Source organism: Eumetopias jubatus, unplaced genomic scaffold (assembly GCF_037043125.1).
Source record: "Eumetopias jubatus isolate StellerSeaLion01/CBP00866 unplaced genomic scaffold, mEumJub1_p1.0 scaffold_3, whole genome shotgun sequence".
NCBI lineage: Eukaryota > Metazoa > Chordata > Mammalia > Carnivora > Otariidae > Eumetopias > Eumetopias jubatus.
In genome coordinates, this window is record NW_028274809.1 from 93,158,489 (window position 1) to 93,176,632 (window position 18,144).

The 18,144-nt window shown below is 34.4% G+C and overlaps 1 protein-coding gene across 1 annotated transcript in view; it reads left to right on the plus strand.

The window, feature by feature from the left end:
• Positions 1 to 17,924, plus strand: part of DARS1 (aspartyl-tRNA synthetase 1) — a 60,681-nt gene extending 42,757 nt beyond the window's left edge. The window contains exons 7-16 of the mRNA XM_028101281.2: positions 470 to 529; positions 2,300 to 2,411; positions 3,274 to 3,408; positions 5,390 to 5,537; positions 9,604 to 9,750; positions 11,607 to 11,649; positions 13,003 to 13,083; positions 14,394 to 14,505; positions 14,702 to 14,773; positions 17,255 to 17,924. Coding sequence (XP_027957082.1) covers positions 470 to 529; positions 2,300 to 2,411; positions 3,274 to 3,408; positions 5,390 to 5,537; positions 9,604 to 9,750; positions 11,607 to 11,649; positions 13,003 to 13,083; positions 14,394 to 14,505; positions 14,702 to 14,773; positions 17,255 to 17,346 — 1,002 coding nt within the window. The 3' untranslated portion in view covers positions 17,347 to 17,924. The remainder of the gene's footprint in view (positions 1 to 469; positions 530 to 2,299; positions 2,412 to 3,273; positions 3,409 to 5,389; positions 5,538 to 9,603; positions 9,751 to 11,606; positions 11,650 to 13,002; positions 13,084 to 14,393; positions 14,506 to 14,701; positions 14,774 to 17,254) is intronic.
• The last annotated feature ends 220 nt before the right edge of the window (positions 17,925 to 18,144 follow it).

The window sequence follows — 18,144 nt, forward strand, 5'->3', positions numbered from 1 at the left end:
GGAAAACTCAGTACAGAGTGAAAATTTGTCATTGTGAAAAATAGATTTGACTTCATGGACTCCCTGAAAGTGTCTTCGGGACCTTCAGTGGTACCCAGAACATACTTTGAGAACCACTACTCTGTCAGCTTTTATCTATTCCTTTAGTCTTTAGCAGGTAAAATCCAGAAATCAATGAAGGTGCAAGTGATAATTCTTCTGATGTCCCAGTAATGAGGCAAGGCTTTGGTGGGGTGGGAGATGGAAAGAAAGCATTAACCTCTGTTCATTTGCATTTCTCTTCTTTCCATCTCTCTTTTAACAATAGCTTCTCTCTGGCCCTGCTTCTTGTTTCTTGGATCCCTGATTTGGGGGTGTAATATTAACACACATAAGCACACACGTTCTCACTTATAAGTAAACATGGCTTCTTAAAAGTTTTTGTGTTCTTAAAAAAATTAGTAAAATCTGTTTTTTCATCTTTTTTTAGGAAGGAAGAGCTACTGTTAACCAGGATACAAGATTAGACAACAGAGTCATTGATCTTAGGGTATGCCTCATTTATTTATTAAGTGACATGACTGTGCCGAAATCAGGATGGGCAGGGATACCACACCTGTCTCAGACTTATAGAACTAATTGGCATTTGCCTTACGCATTACAATACAGGAAACAATTTACATTTCTGACTGACCCTTCCCCTAAATATAATTGCAGGCAACGAGGACAGTCAAGTAATAATTCACAGGGTATTGACTTGCTTTGTTTTAAAATGACAAAGGAACATGAAGCCAATAAATGGGCTTGCTGCCAGGTGATACCTGTTTTAGACAAGTTAATAAGTAAAAACATAACCATTAATATCACTATAAAATTGTGAAAGAAATTGTATGCACATTCTAGAATGTGGACCAGGTGGAGATTAGTAATTAATACCTCAATCTTTTGAATTTGATCTGAGCACAGAATTAATAATAAAGAAGTAGTTGGCCCTGGTGGTTTATTTAGTAATCTCATAGGTCTTCTGTTTCCCTTTCTGGTTTGGTTGCAAGTGAAAGAGTTCAGTGGTTTCATCATTGTAGTAAAACCAATGTCATCTTTCTTTCTTAATGTTTTGACCACATCTTCCTCCTTAAATATTCTACCTAAAGCTTAAATCCTTTGTCACCTTAAGAGTTCTTTCCAACTTTTCTGCAATCATATGGGTTTACCTTTATTATACACTCATATGTCTCCCCTGATTATTTGCTTTTTTGTCCCTTTTCCTTTTCCATTTTAATTTGTAGTCTATAGAAAAGGCTATGACAATAATCAATAGTCCTCTTGATACTGCCTAGAAACCTCAGATGTTTCATAATTTTGGCCACAGTAGATAGACATCATACTCTTTTTGCCCATACTATTTATTCACACAAATTATTGGTTGTGCCTGTAGAATTTGGCCCCAAAATATTTTTTTTGGCATCTTTTTTTTTTTATTTAAATTCATTGCTACCGTTGAAAAGTGAGGATTTACACATTAAATCTAGATGGCTTTTCTTAAAAAGTTGGAGGTGAATCTGGCAATACTGTGGCATGGCAACATTAGCTAGCACTCTAGATGAGGCATTGTGTCCTCTGCTATGCCCTGCACCACCCAGGAAGTATCATTCATTTATTACATTTATGTTATTTGTCTGGCCCTTGTAAGCGTTCACATTTTTTTTCAAGATCTATTTATTTATTTGAGAGAGAAAGAGAGCGTGCACACACGCATGCGAGCACACACATGCACACACACATATACACACAAGCGGGGTAGGGGGCAAAGGGGAGAGGGAGAGAGAGAATCTCAAGCAGACTCCCCAGTGAGTGCTGAGCTCGGAGCCTGACGCAAGGCTTGAGCTCATGACCCTGAGATCATGACCGGAGTGGAAATCAAGAGTCTGACACTTAACGTCCGGCCTGAGCCATCCAGGCGCCCCTAAGCATTCACATTTTTAACCTCTACTTTGACTTTACATTTTGGGAAGCATTGTTGGTACTTGAAATCTTTTAAGCATCTTAGTTTATGTCTCAACTACTCTCTAGTCTTTTATAGACTCTCAGCAAAGTCGAGTTGGAGATGTTGGAAATTTTAAAGAGCAAAATTGCCATTCTCCTATAATAGGAAAAAATTCCAAGATATATCCTTATACTAATTGTCATATAACCTAACTTTTCTCTCATATAATGAATTGTTTACTCTGTGAACCTTCCAGGCAGGTGGCCTGATTAGAAAATACTCCATCTCAGTTAATGTGTCAAATTGATTTCATTAGATTTTATTATTGTCTTTTAGACATCAACTAGTCAAGCAGTCTTCCATCTCCAGTCTGGCATCTGCCATCTTTTCCGAGAAACTTTAATTCACAAGGGTTTTGTGGAGATCCAAACTCCTAAAATTATCTCAGGTATGCTTTAAGACATTTCTCTTAATTTTTAAAAATAAATTTGCTTTCTCCCAAGTTGCTTAGTATTTTTTTTTTTTAATTTGAGAATCCCAACTGTCCCTTAAGGTTTATCCATGAGACTTTTTATTTTGAAGACTATGCCATATATATATATATATATATATATACATATATATATATATATATATATAGCAGCAGTCACATATCACTGACATCAATAATATAGCATCTTCTTGTTTCAGAAGTCATTATGTGTAGTGATTATAAAATGAGGCAGTAACAAATGAAGCAAGATTGATATTATGTAAGTTGCACCAGAAACTACTTTCATTAAGTAGGTTTCTTTCTAAATTGGTATTGCAATTTTGTTTTGTATAAACTGCATTGTAATATTACTAAATACTGCAAATGGGAAAATCTCATTAATTTTCCTTCTCATATGAGAATCTTATTTTAATCATTTTACCCTTTTTAGAGTTGCTTAAATAACACTATATAAAAAATGTGTTACAAGTGGCATTTATTTATAAATCAAGAATTGAACATTGCTTTCTTTATACTTAGAAAAATCAGTAAGAATATCTTTTCCTTTTTGAAAAAAATGTTTACAACTCCAAAGTAGTTTTAATAGATTTGAAATTGATGCAGAAAGGGAGTATATATATCTGATAAAGTGAAGATATAGCCAAAGAAGTAAATCTCTCCTAAATGATAAATGGTTTAGAATCAGGTATAAGTCATATGTAGTTTCTCTGAAATTTTTAATTTTTTTAAGTGAAATACTTAAAAGCATAAACTGTTTTTATTAGAAATTTGTATCAGTAAGCTTGCAGTTGGTTATAATAACATATTTACATTTCAGCTGCCAGTGAAGGAGGAGCCAATGTATTTACTGTGTCATATTTTAAAAATAATGCATACCTGGCCCAGTCCCCACAGCTGTACAAGCAAATGTGTATTTGTGCTGATTTTGAGAAGGTTTTCTGTATTGGACCAGGTAAGGTTTTGGTGGTTATGGTTTTCTCAAAATTTATTAATTGTACCATAGTTAAGATTTTAGGAACACATTTTGCATACAGACATTTTGGAAGCTTAAATCCTTTTATATGTTGGCTATATAAACACTAGACTTTTAGGTAAAAATGACAATGTGCTTGGGTAGATATTTCCTAAAAAAAATAGTTCTTTTTTAGCTCAATAGTTCTTTAAGTAACTGAACATCATTTATGTGAATAGATTCATAAGCATTTTATATTCCTACAGAAGACTGCTGAAGAAAATGTTTGCCTTGGGAATATCTCATTTTAAAAATGCATGCCTTGAAAATATATACCCTCTGAAATACACCTTGAGTATATTATTTATTATTATTTCAGTGTAATTAGAACAGAATTAGCTCCTGTTTGGACTCGCCTTTCAACTCTCCATGAACACGAAAGAACAAGTAGTTGCAGTCTTCCAAATAATGTATTTTGTTGTCCTTGATAGCCCCTTACTACTCTTGTAAGTTTACAAATGTACCTCTGGGTACTTTGCTACCAATTTATTTCAGAGCTATTGTTTTACTCTTACTATTTGTACTGTTCTTACTATTGAGAATATGCTGAAGTCCATTAGAAATTAAAAGTTAAGCATGGACACATAATCATGTGGTAAATTCTTTAATGAAGCCGATTATAAGCAAAAACCAGCTTTGCTTCATTCTGTAAAACTTACAAGTTATTTTATACATGTAAGTTTTTTGATAGCTAAATAAAAATTAAATGCCTGCTGTTAGAGAAACTGGCAAGAGCATTAATTGTGTTAATTTTCTGAATTTACTAATTTGTTGAATGCCTGCTACATACATAGCATTGTGCTAGGTAACATGTACATAAAAGAAAAATCAACCAGCACTTCTCAGATGTTCATGTATGCATGAATCATTTGAGGATCTTGTTAAAATGCAGATTCCAACCAGTAGGTGTGGAGGGAGGCTTGAGATTCTGCAGTTCTCACAAGCTCCCAGGTACTGCTGATGCTGCCGATTTGTAGACCATGTTTTGAGTGACAAGGGAATAAACATTGTTCCTTCTCCCAAGACAGAATAAGACATGCATACATATAGCAGTTGCAGGGAATAATCAACTGGTTTTCACAGCAAGAGTGGTACTAATTATGGGGTATAGATAGTGTAAAAAGAGGGAGAAGATGGAATTTGCTATAGTTACCGTAAAGGAAAATGCAAACTAAAGTGGGCTTTAAGAACAGAGTAGGAGATACAGACTACAGAAATGGCATTCTAGTCAGCAGAAGCAGAATGAGTAAAGAGCATGGGAGAAAATAAAAATAAGACTACTTATTGTTAAGAAGAAATGGAAAATATAGGGTAAGATTAAATATGAAAGCATAAAGCTTTTAGATTTTTTGTCATTTTATATTCTATTACAGTGCTGTTTGGGAACCATGATGATCAGTAGTTAACTACTGAGCAAGGATGTGTTGTAGGAATTTTAGTCTTAAAGTGATGTGAAAGATGGAGCAGAGCTAGAGTCAGGAAGACTGGAAAAGGAAGAAAGTGCAGTGAGGACAGTAAGAGCTGGACAGAGGAAATGGCTGGAATATATATAAAGTTACTTCACTGGTACAGATCTCATTTAGCTGGAGTCAAGTTTTAATAAAATTGAGAAGAACTCACTATTTTTAATCATTGGGAAGGTACTTCAGGACCTTGCATTCCCTTAGGATTCTCTGAAGCCTCATTTATTAATTTATATTTGTTACAGCTTTTACTGCATGACTGTAGGAGTTGGTAATGAACTTGCTGTCCAAGAGAATGCTGAAGTATATGGCTTATCCAAAGTCTTTCCAGAACCCCATAATGATAAATGAAAATAATACCATTTGAGTACTAGTAAATAAAATTTTGTATTTAAATCCCAATTTTTGCAAAACTTTAAAACACCATTTACTATTTATTTCTTTTAATAATGTTACAGTATTCAGAGCTGAAGACTCAAATACCCACAGACATCTAACTGAATTTGTTGGTTTGGACATTGAAATGGCTTTTAATTACCATTACCATGAAGTTGTGGAAGAAATTGCTGACACCTTAGTACAAATATTCAAAGGACTCCAAAAAAGGTAAAAACAAATATTGTATATCCCTTAGATGGACTTAATGTCTAACCAGTTTGGGTTCTTCAAAATAAAGTAATTCTTGAACTGAAATAGGTAAACTGAGTTTATATTGAATACATGTATATATGGTAGGGAGAGGACTTGCCACGTAGATGATCAATAGTTAATTAGTGAAATAATGAACATTCAGAATAGTACTTCTGGACCCAAGTCAGTTGGATCAGCTAGTTAACCTTATTTTGGTGGGGAAGTTTACCAGATTATGAACCAGTCTAACTATATTTTTTTCCTTTATATTAAATTTCCTGAATGTCTGAAAGAAATAGCACCTATGTTACTTTTATAGCAGTTTATTATTAAAATGGTAGTGGTAATAATGTGGTGATAAGAATCTTACAGAAAATTGTTAGACATGTTCAGGATGTGCAGAGAATTGAATTCTGTAAAATGTTTACATTAGGTACACCCTCTAAACTGGCAAATAGTTTCTTCCTTAAAGGTCATTGAAAGTTGTTTACTTGTGATGATGTTTAACACAGAGAAAATAGGAAAAGAAAATGGAAAACAGGTTAAGTAGGAACAAGAGAGTCTTTTTTCCTTTCTCCATACTTGAGACAGTACTAAATATTAAGTAGGTTATTGTAGACTTATCTAGCACTTTGATAATTGACAAAGGGCTGTATTTGAAATTTTTATTTAAAGACCACTGATTTAACTTAATTGTTGATGTATTTGGATATGCTTCATTGATACTTAAAAAGAGTTCAAAAATACTATGAATCTTATTTACTCCATTGCAAGTCTCATGAGTAATTTCAAGGACACAGAAATTAATCATTGATCTTACAAAAATCTTGTAGCATAAGCACCGATATTTTCCAGGCATTCTCCGCATTGCATTGGTATGCTGACGACTACCTCATTGTAGACAGCCTTTTTTTTTTAAACCTACTGTACTCTGAAAATTTCAATGCCGTTTATTTTAAGCAACTTTCATTCAGGTAGTCTATGGAACAACTGATGTTTCCTTACAAAATAAAATACCCTTTGAAACTACAGTGAAGGAACAGCTTTTCTCTTTTTTTTTTTTCCACATTTATAATTCAAGAAGGTTTCTGAAGCCCATTTATTTTGGGTATTGATATCTTCTCTAATATTGGGATATGAAATTTCCACTTCAGTTTTTGTAATAACAGATCAAGCATTAATCGGGCCCTTGGGATTAATCAGATCTCTGTTTACAAATTAGAGATTCAGACACCATCATCACTGGACTTTATCAAGTAGATTTAAGGTGGCAACCTAGAAATAAAAGCCTTATTTTTCTATTCTGTAAGTCATTTAGGAATTCTAAGTTTCTCTGTCAGTTGTAAGTTGGGTTACCTGGCTAGTGTTATATATCTCTCATGTTTATCCTTAGTACTTATCTCTCATAGAAGAATAATAGGCAAATGTATTTTAAAATATTGATAGACATGATTGGGTTAATATCCAAAGCAAAGAAAGTAGAAATCAATTATTGGGCTCTTCTTAACCCTTCTTATATCAAGATTTGAATAAATCAATGGCTAAGCTTTATTGCTCCCATGAAAGTCTTTAAGACTAATCAGGAAATGATAATGTTTTAATTTCTAGTGTTTTCATGGAATATAAACATACTTTTTCAATTCTATCAATTATGTAAAATTTCAAGACACATACAAAATAGGGCGCCTGGGTGGCTCAGTTGGTTAAACGACTGCCTTCAGCTCAGGTCATGATCCTGGAGTCCCAGGATCGAGTCCCGCATCGGGCTCCCTGCTCGGCAGGGAGTCTGCTTCTCCCTCTGGCCCTCCCCCATCTCATGTGCTCTCTCTCTCTCTCTCATTCTCTCTCTCTTTCAAATAAATAAATAAATAAATAAATCTAAAAAAAAAAAAAGACTCTATACAAAATAGAGACTAGCCTAATGAACCCCCATGTACTCATCACCCAATTTCAGCCATTGTTAACCCATGGCCAGTTTTGTTTACCCATTTCTCCCATCCCCTATTATTTTGAAGCAAATCCCAGCTATCATTTCATCCATAAGTGGCAAAAATACACTTTTTAAATCTTACTAAAATATGATCTTGCACAATTCAATGCAGTAAACATTTGTGCCCACTGTTTAAAGGCTAGACACTGTACTATAGTGGTTATTAAAATGGGAAATTGCAGTCACAGACTTACCGTATAATGGGAATGGGGGAAGATAAGACAAATATTAATTTGGTCTACCTTGAGGATAGCAAGTGTTGTTAAAGGATTAAAAAGTCAGTTCTTTTTAATGCCTCATAAAATGGGTATTTTTACATTACTAACAGTGTTAGCTGATACGAGGTATAAAGTTTTTAATCCTTTAATGCCACTGTGGTGACAAAACAAGAGGAGACTAAGAAAGGTGTTAAATATTTTGAGTATTTAAATTTCATCTTTAGTGTAAATAATTTCTTGGTAACACTTTTTCCTGGTGCATACACTGATTCAAAGAATGATTTTATATGACATAGTTAGGTTCTCAGTACCTACCAGATATTTTTTCTTAGCTGTTTCTACTACTACAGTTGCAGTACTGGGTATTTACCCCAAAGATACAAATGTAGGGATCCAAAGGGGTTATGTGCACCCCGATGTTTATAGCAGCAATGTCCACAATAGCCAAACTATGGAAAGAGCCAAGATGTCCATCGACAGATGAATGGATAAAGAAGATGTGTGTGTGTGTGTATACACACACACAATGGAATATTATGCAGCCATCAAAAGGAATGAAATCTTGCCATTTGCAACGATGTGGATGGAACTGGAGGGTATTATGCTGAGCAAAATAAGTCAATCAGAGAAAGACATGTATCATATGATCTCACTGATAGGAGGAATTCTTAATCTCAGGAAACAAATGGAGGGTTGCTAGAGTGGTGGGAGGTGGGAGGGATGGAGTGGCTGGGTGATAGACATTGGGGAGGGTATGTGCTATGGTGAGCACTGTGAATTGTGTAAGACTGTTGAATTACAGACCTGTACCTCTGAAACAAATAATACATTATATGTTAAAAAAAGAAGAAGATAGCAGGAAGGGAAAAATGAAAGGGGGGAGGAATTGGAGGGGGGAGACAAACCATGAGAGACTATGGACTCTGAGAAACAAACAGGGTTCTAGAGGGGAGGGGGGTGGGGGGATGGGTTAGCCTGGTGATGGGTATTAAAGAGGGCACGTACTGAATGGAGCACTGGGTGTTATACACAAACAGTGAATTATGGAACAGTACATCAAAAACTAATGATATAACGTATGGTGATTAACATAACATAATAAAATAAAAAAAAGAACAGCCTGAAAGTCTCCGATTTTTGTATTGAAGCTGATTTTACACAAAACAGCTTTCTCTAAAAGCATTTCCTTTTAGGGGCTCCCAGGTTCAGTTGGTTAAGCGTCCAACTCTTGATTTTGGGTCAGGTCATGATCTCGGGGTTGTGAGATGGAGCCCTGCGTTGGGCGCAGTGCTGAGCATGGAGCCTGCTTAAGATTCTCTTTCTCCCTTTGCCTCTGCCCCTCCCTTCCCCCCTCTAATAAATAAATTAAATAAAATAAAAGCATTTCTTTTTGAGTTACCTCTGAATTTCAAAATTGTTATCAGTGGAACACATAGAACTAACAGTATGTAGAGTAAGTAGATTCTTGGGTTCATGTCAGCCAGCCATTAGGGAATAGGGTTCCCCAGACAGCTAGGAGGGTCTGTGGGGGGTGGGGCTGAGTGGCTCAGCTGGAAAAGGCACTTCACTGGCCATGGAGCTGCTACTACCCCTGAACCTACTCAGATTGCCCTTTCCTCATCATCGCACATACAGTGACTCCTGTGAAATGTTAAAAATGTTGTTTCTTTGTTTAAAAAAAAAATGTATCAAGTTGTAGAAGAATAAAGCTATCTAGTCATTATTTCACTTATATTAGTAAAATATTAAAAAATATGTGTTATGTATTGCCACAGTGACCTCTTGTGGGGAGAACACGACACTTTTTTTTTTTAACTCTATCTTGTACAAATAGGTTTCAAACTGAAATTCAGACAGTGAATAAACAATTCCCGTGTGAGCCATTCAGATTTTTGGAGCCAACTTTAAGACTCGACTATTGTGAAGCATTGGCTATGCTTAGGGAAGCTGGAATCGAAATGGGAGATGAAGAAGATTTGAGGTTTGACTTTGATTTTTTAAACGTTTATAATTAGGTTTAAGATATGAAAGAATGCATATATTAATGAATGATGATTTTTTTCCACCCAGCTGATAAATTTCAGTTTTATTAACTTTGGTATATAGTATGATGCTGTTTTGTTTAATATGTGATCTGAAATAAAATATTATGTTTAATGTGGTTTGCCTGAGCTTTGATAGTTTTGTTCATAAACACCATTTTTGACCCTACCACACCCCCATATTTGTAACACTTTAAAGAATATATAGGGACTTTGGCCTGTGATTTTTTTTATCATCTAATATGTTACCTCTCTAAATCAGTGGTGTTAGAGAGGGTAGACAGCAGTCTTAATCCATCCCCACACTGGACTAGGGCATAAAATTAGTATCTCCAAAAGTTATAAAAATATCTGTTCTTTGTTATATAGTGTTATGTTATCTAAATTCAGATGATATAACTTATAATTTTGAATAAATTATGTGGTTTAATAAAGAAATTACTGTCTACGGTACTTAGTACATTTTTCTCAAGGGTTCTTAAGTTAAAATATTTAAGCCCTCACAATAATTCGTATGGATATAGGAATGAAAGTAATGGTTATTGTCTTTTTTAGGGCTTTTTTATTTTTTATTTTTTTATTTTTTTTTAAAGATTTTATTTATTTGAGAGAGAGAGAATGAGAGAGAGCACAAGAGGGAAGAGGGTCAGAGGGAGAAGTGGACTCCCTGCTGAGCAGGGAGCCCGATGAGGGACTCGATCCTGGGACTCCAGGATCATGACCTGAACCGAAGGCAGTCGCTTAACCAACTGAGCCACCCAGGTGCCCTAGGGCTTTTTTAAAGCATATTTTGCTCAAAATCCTTTATTTTTGTTTAACAGAAATATACATTTATGGTTTTAAGCATCTCCTTCATTGCTAGATTACATTTTTAAGGCAAACTATAAATTCTATAACTATTTTAAGCTGAGCAGTATTTTCTTGAGTATTTTGGCAGTTGTTCTTACCTAGGATAGAAGCTAAAGTAACAGCCTCTTGGCTATAGAAACACGATTACATTTTAAAGACTTGGAAATACCGATTTTTGTTTTATAAACCTTTGATAAAGAGTAACAAAAGGAGAGAGCATCTTAAAGTAGAGCCACTTAATGGCAAGAATAGCCTATGTTGCTGTAGTGAACTTTAATTATATATAATTGTAGGAAATTATTTCATCCATGTTATTTCTGAATCTGTGAATTGCTATATCTGTTTATTTTATTTAAATATTTTTTAGCAGCACCCACTAAATGTTGTTACTGTACTTGCCTTTTAAAAAAGGAGCAGGATTGGGGCACCTGGGTGGCTCAGTCGTTAGGCGTCTGCCTTTGGCTCATGTCGTGGTCCCAGGGTCCTGGGATCGAGCCCCCATCGGGCTGTTAGCTCCGCGGGAGGCCTGCTTCTCCCGCTCCCCCTGCTTGTCTTCCCTCTCTCTCTGTGTCTCTCTCTGTCAAATAAATAAATAAAATCTTCAAAAAAAAAAGAGCAGGATAGACAACTATGTATTTTGACCACACTTTTTATCCTTTGAGAACCTCAAATACAAGAGGGGCCTTACGGGGCGCCTGGGTGGCTCAGATGGTTAAGCGTCTGCCTTCGGCTCAGGTCATGATCCCAGGGTCCTGGGCTTGAGCCCCACATCAGGCTCCCTGCTCAGTGGGGAGCCTGCTTCTCCCTCTGCCTCTCTCTCTCTCTCTGACATGAATAAATCAATAAAACATTAAAAAAAAAAAAAAGAAGTGGGGCCTTATACTTTAAGTTGCTATTTGATCTTCAAACACCTAATTTCATGGGGGTTTTTGTTTTTGTTTTTCAGTACACCAAATGAAAAACTCTTGGGTCGTTTGGTAAAGGAAAAGGTAGGACTCTTGTGCATGCTGGATTTCTTTTTCTAAATCTGAAACATATTCTGGTACTAAAGAACAGTTGAGGGGGAACAGTTTTCCAGAATGGTAAGATCCCAGAACAAATAAAAAACCACAAGGAACAATTTTTTTTTAATTCTTGGAAAAATAAAAAATATTCAGATAGGTTTTGCTCAGTTTGATTAGCTCAGTATCTGATTTTTGTACTAAGTTGTACTGAGGTCCCTCTAAAAGTGGTATCTGTATCAGACTGTTAGATTAGAAACAATCTCAAGATGATTTGAAATTCTTTAGAAATGGTCTTCCCTGAGTACCCCTGATGACTCCTGGGACTTGAAGGTGAATGAGTTTCTTTTTGGCCTCCCTTGTGAAAGCTGCTTTCCTATCTCATTTTCTAAAACTCCAAAGAAGATAAAAGCTCAACTTAGTGTGGTCTTCCAAGAAATTAAGAGACTTGTGTATAAATGAAAATAGTCGTTGAGCTCCTCCTGCTGGCTGCACTCAAAATTGACTGGGGAGCTAACCTATTTCTGAAACTGCTCTGTTGAGTTTTTATCTTCAAAATGCTCTTTCAGCAGAGCAGATTCCGGTTTGTCAGCTCTGTTTACATTCCCTCTATGCTTGACTTTTAGCAAAAATGTTTAATGTCAAAAGAGTTGAAATGTGATTGGTTTCTTTTTAATTAAATCTAGGTCATGTAGTAACTTTTTTGTAACAAAAATTCATAATTTCATGTTAATGTCACTTATTTATTTCAATTATAGTTTTCATATAAAGAAAACTACCAAATTCCTTTTAGATGTTTGCACAAAAATTAAAATTGGGAAAATAAATAATCAAAGTTTTTTTGAAGATGAATATTGTAAAAGATGTCAGTTTTTCCTAAAGTAATTTATAGATTTAATGTAGTTTTTGTAAAACCCAAAGAGATTTAGGATAATTTAACAGGAAGTTAACAAATTGCATCTGAAAGAGTAAATGAATTAGATTAGCAAAGAAAAGAGTGAAATTCAAAGAAGTTTATCACAGCATAGTTTTTAATGGGGAAGAAATTGAAAAGAGATTACATGTCCAAAAAAAAAAAAGAGAAGAAAACGAATATTTGAACTATGATAGAATAGTCAACAGCTCCCACAATTTAAGTATTGGAGAAATTTATAACATGATGGCAAAATACTAGAGGATACAAATTGGAAGAAACAGAATACTTATTGTATATACAATGTAATTATAGTAATTTTGAAGAACAAAACTTACTTTTAAAAGGACAGTTAATTATCAAAATGTTAGCCTTTTTTTACTTTTGTTAAAATTTTTTAAAATTAATTTTAATCATTCTTTTTATAGTATGATACAGACTTTTATATTCTTGATAAATATCCATTGGCTGTAAGACCTTTCTATACCATGCCTGACCCAAGAAATCCTGTAAGTAATTTTATTTTAAGTAATTGGTTTTGGGGAAGAAGGAAGACTTCATTGTGACTATGTTAAATTGTAGCATGGGAATAATGGTTTTCCTTAGTAATTTGCAGTTTTAATGGGCCATTGTTATACGTATTACTACTAGTTTCTGTCAATTCTTAAGTCAAAATAATACCATGAAATGTGAGAATTCTAAAAAATTAGTCCCAAAACCTACATTAAAAATCATTTTCAAGGGTCATTTTTTAAAGATTTATGAGGAAGAGATGCCATTTAAATAATAAATAGTATCATTAGACTTGCAGACTTTAACACATCATATTATCATTGACTTTGAACTAAGAAACAATAGTTTGTCCTGGGAGTTCATCTAATTTGTGTTTTGTGGCCTTTTACTGTTTTTCCATTGCAGTGGTTCCCAAACTTCAGTGTGCATCAGAATCACTTGGGGGGCTTTTTAAAACACAGATGACTGGGCCCCATCACCAGACTTCCTGATTAGCTGGTCTTGGGAGAGCTTGATAATTTGTATTTCTAACGAGTTCTGGGTAATTCTGAGGCTACCAGGAATCATACTTTGAGATCCAGGAATCGTACTTTGAGAACCATTGGTTTGTCCAAAGACAGGGAAAATAACTTAAAACCTGATATGGGAATAGGTGAAGCTATGGCAAATTGATGTTCCATTTACTTTTGTTAAAATAAAAAAAATTTTTTTAATTAAAAAGACTAACACCTGTTGATAATTTGAAGTTCCAAAAATGACCCCAAATCATATCACACCTAAAAACATTTCAGATGATAAGTGAAATGAGAGGGGCGCCTGGGTGGCTCAGTCGGTTAAACGGCTGCCTTCAGCTCAGATCATAATCCCGGGGTCCTGGGAGCCAGCCCCTGCTCAGCAGGGAGTCTGCTCCCTCTCCCTGCCGCTCTGCCTACTTGTGTTCGCTCTCTATCTCTCTGTCAAATAAATAAATAAAATCTTTAGAAAATAAAAAATAAAGTGAAATGAGAATCAGCACTACTTCTTAAAGTTAGATATGGTACTCTAATTTGTTATTGGAAGGTGTAGGAGAAGGGGAGCATAAAATCTGATAGAGGGAAGGAAGAAGTTATTATTGAGCTCTTGGCTGATTTAACCTTGTTTTAGAGAAACAATTGTGTTCATTGGAGCAGATTGCATCACTAATTGTAGGGAAAAATGGACTTGTTCTTCGTGCAAAAGAGATTTTTTTTTTTCCTCATGTGAGTAATGGAATAGAATGACAGTAACTTGAAGAGTGGTCTTTTCTTGTTTTTGCTTTTCCCTGAAGAAACAGTCCAACTCTTACGATATGTTCATGAGAGGAGAAGAAATACTGTCAGGAGCTCAAAGAATACATGATCCTCAGTTGCTAACAGAGCGAGCTTTACATCATGGAATTGGTAAACAACTTAAATATATTTGGGAGAGTAATATATATTGTGAAAGCAATACATTTTAAACCTTTTAAAGACTTCTTAGAAACATCATTCGTTTTAATTTTTATTGAACGATAATTGCTTTTGTACCTTTTTTTAAGTTACTAAGTAAGATGATACATTATGTTTGGTTTTTGAGTTTGTTTTTGTTTTTTTTTAGATTTGGAGAAAATTAAGGCATACATTGATTCCTTCCGCTTTGGAGCCCCTCCTCATGCTGGTGGAGGCATTGGTAATATTATTTTAATATTATGACGATATATTTCCAACCCAGATTTCATTTGGCAAAGTGTTCATTCAGTTCGAATTTCTTCAGCACTGGACTCCAAAAACTAAATTTTGTATATTGTTGTTGCTTACAAATAAGTCCATGCGTGCTAAGTATAGTACAAATTTGAATTATAACAGATTTTTAAGTTGAGTTGTGACGAAATGAAAAATTTGATTTCCAGGGAACAAAATGAACAGCTAATTTGTGTGTTCTAAAATATTGTAATACATTTCTAGCCATTTTTTTCTCTGAAGAGTTTAGAAGCAAAACATCTTATAAATTGAGTATCCTATTTTCTCTCTGTATCCATGAGTTCATTCTGATTAGCCCAAATTAAAGCTCTCCCTCAAGTTAGCTCAGATTGCTGCTAAATTTTTTGTTGTAATGTAACGTTTCATTGACTTTTAGGACCACTTCTAGTGTATATGTAAGATACCACTCTGATTTAAAAAGGGTAAGGAGTGCCTGGCTGGCTCAGTTAGTGCAGCATGCAGCTCTTGATCTCAGGCTTGCGAGTTCAAGCCCCATGATGGGTGTAGAGACTACTTAAAAAAATAAAGAAATCTTTTTAAAATAAATAAATAAAAGGGTAAATATTTAGCTCATTTTTGGATGTCCATATCAGAGACTCTTAAAAGGATTCTGAATTTATAGTTTTATTAAAATTTTTATTGTTTGGGGGGGTTGGTGAATACGTAATATACTTTAAAATTTATCAAATTAAAAGGGTATAGAAGAATGTGTATTCACCTCCCTATAGGAAACTGTTGTTTCTAGTTTTCTTCTTACCTTTGCAAAAATAATCTTTGCATATGCAAAAATATATACTTTTAAAAATATATTTTTAACACTACATAGAATCAGTCCATTGAAAGGGTACACCATAATCTTGTTAACCAGCTTCTTACTGATGGACATGGGGATTGATACCAGCCTTTTGTTATTACAAACAGTGCTACATTGGATATATAGTTTAATTTTTAATGGGAGACTGACAACTATTTTCTCTTAAAATATTCAGTAATGTGCATTTTGTATATTCTGAAAATTTTTGTTACACAATGTAAATTTTAATCATACTTGTGAAGACCATTTGAATGGTTATCAAATACTACTCATTTTTTGGTAATTAATGATTGAAGGGAAGATGGGATATGGTGTTTTTATTTTAAGATTAGTATTAGATTACTGTAATACAAGGTTCAAATATTTGCAGATTTTTTGGTAAGGAATAGCAATAAAAATGTTAATTCTCTTATATCTATTTGTTTTAGATGTTAAATACATTCCTTTAAAATTAAAAGTCATTACTATATAAAAATATTCTTTGACCTTGCCTTTTTTTCTGTAATACATGTCTTATACAACTTGGGTAAAATAGATAAATTGCACACATGAAGTTTCATTTGCTAGTTCTGCTCCGTTTCTTAGGTGATACTTGGTCTTAATTCTTGCCAGTAATAAATACAATATTTAAGTCATATGTCAAAATCAGTCTCTTCTGCACTTGGAACATTTACAGTAATGTATCCTAGAGTCTTTTATACTAAGAACCACCATGTTACATATCTATTGAATTACAGTAAATTTCTGGTATTTTCATTAATAAACTTCCTTAAACAAGTTTATGGCTCTCATCTTATACTGATGGTCTGGACTACATAATTAAGATTCTGGTCCCATTTGAAAACATATAGGCAAACTGTGTGTGTGTGTGTGTGTGTGTGTGTGTGTGTAGTTTTTTTTTTTTTTCTTAAGAGAGAGCTTGAGGGGAGGGGGAGAGGGAAAGAGAATCTTAAGCAGGCTCCATGCCCAGCGCCTGAGCCCAATGTGGGGCTTGATCTCATACCCTGAGATCACGACCTGAGCTGACATCAAAAGTCGGACACTTAACCTACTGAGCCACCCAGACGCCCCATATATAGACTTATAAAATGGCTTTTCTGTGTTTATTTAAATTGTAAGTTTGGGATATTTACAAGATTTTTGTAGTTCACAGAATCCAGACAACTTAAGGATATCTGATTTAGTCCTTCCCACATACAGCATCATTTCTTTTTTTCTATTTCTGAGTGAGACCCAAAACAGTGCATTTTATTTTATTTTATTTTGTAGCGAGAATATGCATAGGTGCACAAGGGCAGGCGGGGGGGTGGTGCAAAGGGAGAGGGAGAGAGAATCCTGAGCAGGCTCCATGCCCAGTGCAGAGCCCAACACAGGGCTGGATCGTACAACCCTGAGATCATGACGTGAACAGAAATCAAGAATCAGATGCTCAACTAACTGATTAAGCCACCCAGGTGTTCCAAAACAATTCATTTTAAATAAACTCAAAATAATAGAAGTATTTTTTTGATCAGTGATACTGTGTTGGTAGTTTCAATAAGTAAGACCCTGAAAGGTTTTCAGAAAAGAAATTAATGATTATTTTGTTTTCCCCAGGGTTGGAACGAGTGACGATGCTTTTTTTGGGATTACACAATGTTCGTCAGACCTCAATGTTCCCCCGTGATCCCAAACGACTCACTCCTTAAAGAAAGCTGTGCTTTCTTTATTCTTTCCAGTAACCTGCTATCGATCAGGCTATCCCTTAGCTACTTAAAATATGCAATGGAGTAAATGTCTTATCTAAAATGCCACAGTTACTTTGGATTAATTCACTATAGGTTACTTTAAAAGAGAAGATTTTTATGACTTTGGACATGCTTCAATAGGAAATGGTTGAACATTTTAATGAAAAATTCATATGGTTATGTTAAAAATTCATATTGCATTACTGCAATAAATGTTAACAATTTTAAACAGTTCAGATTGTGTAAGGTTTTTTCTTTTCTATATTATAGTAGCTATGATATTAATGTCTTAAATTTTCAGTATTTGAGCTTATTTTTTTAAATTCTGACATTGAAATGACAATTTTAGAGCAGTATCTGAGATTTTAATGAATGTATAATTGGCATATCATGGAAAATTAGGCAGAAAGCATCAATTCTTTAAAGTTGTGCCCAGAAATTATGTAAAGCAGGTGAGAATACTGGTTAGAAGATAATCAATATAATGCTGTATTAAATTGTTAAATTCTAACTTGAATTTCAATAAAATTTTAAAGCTAGTCATAGTTGTCTTTGTGTAACTTCATGGCAGTCTGATTTTGTAACTGGTTCTTGGCATTTATAATTTGGGAAAAGAAAAAGTACACTAGTTTTTCACACACACTAGTTTATGTAAATACCTAAAAACGAATGAAAGCTGATATATTCATAACATGTGTTCATATCAAGATATAATTCAGATGGGTATAAGAGGATAGAATTCTTAAAGCTGAAAGCTTG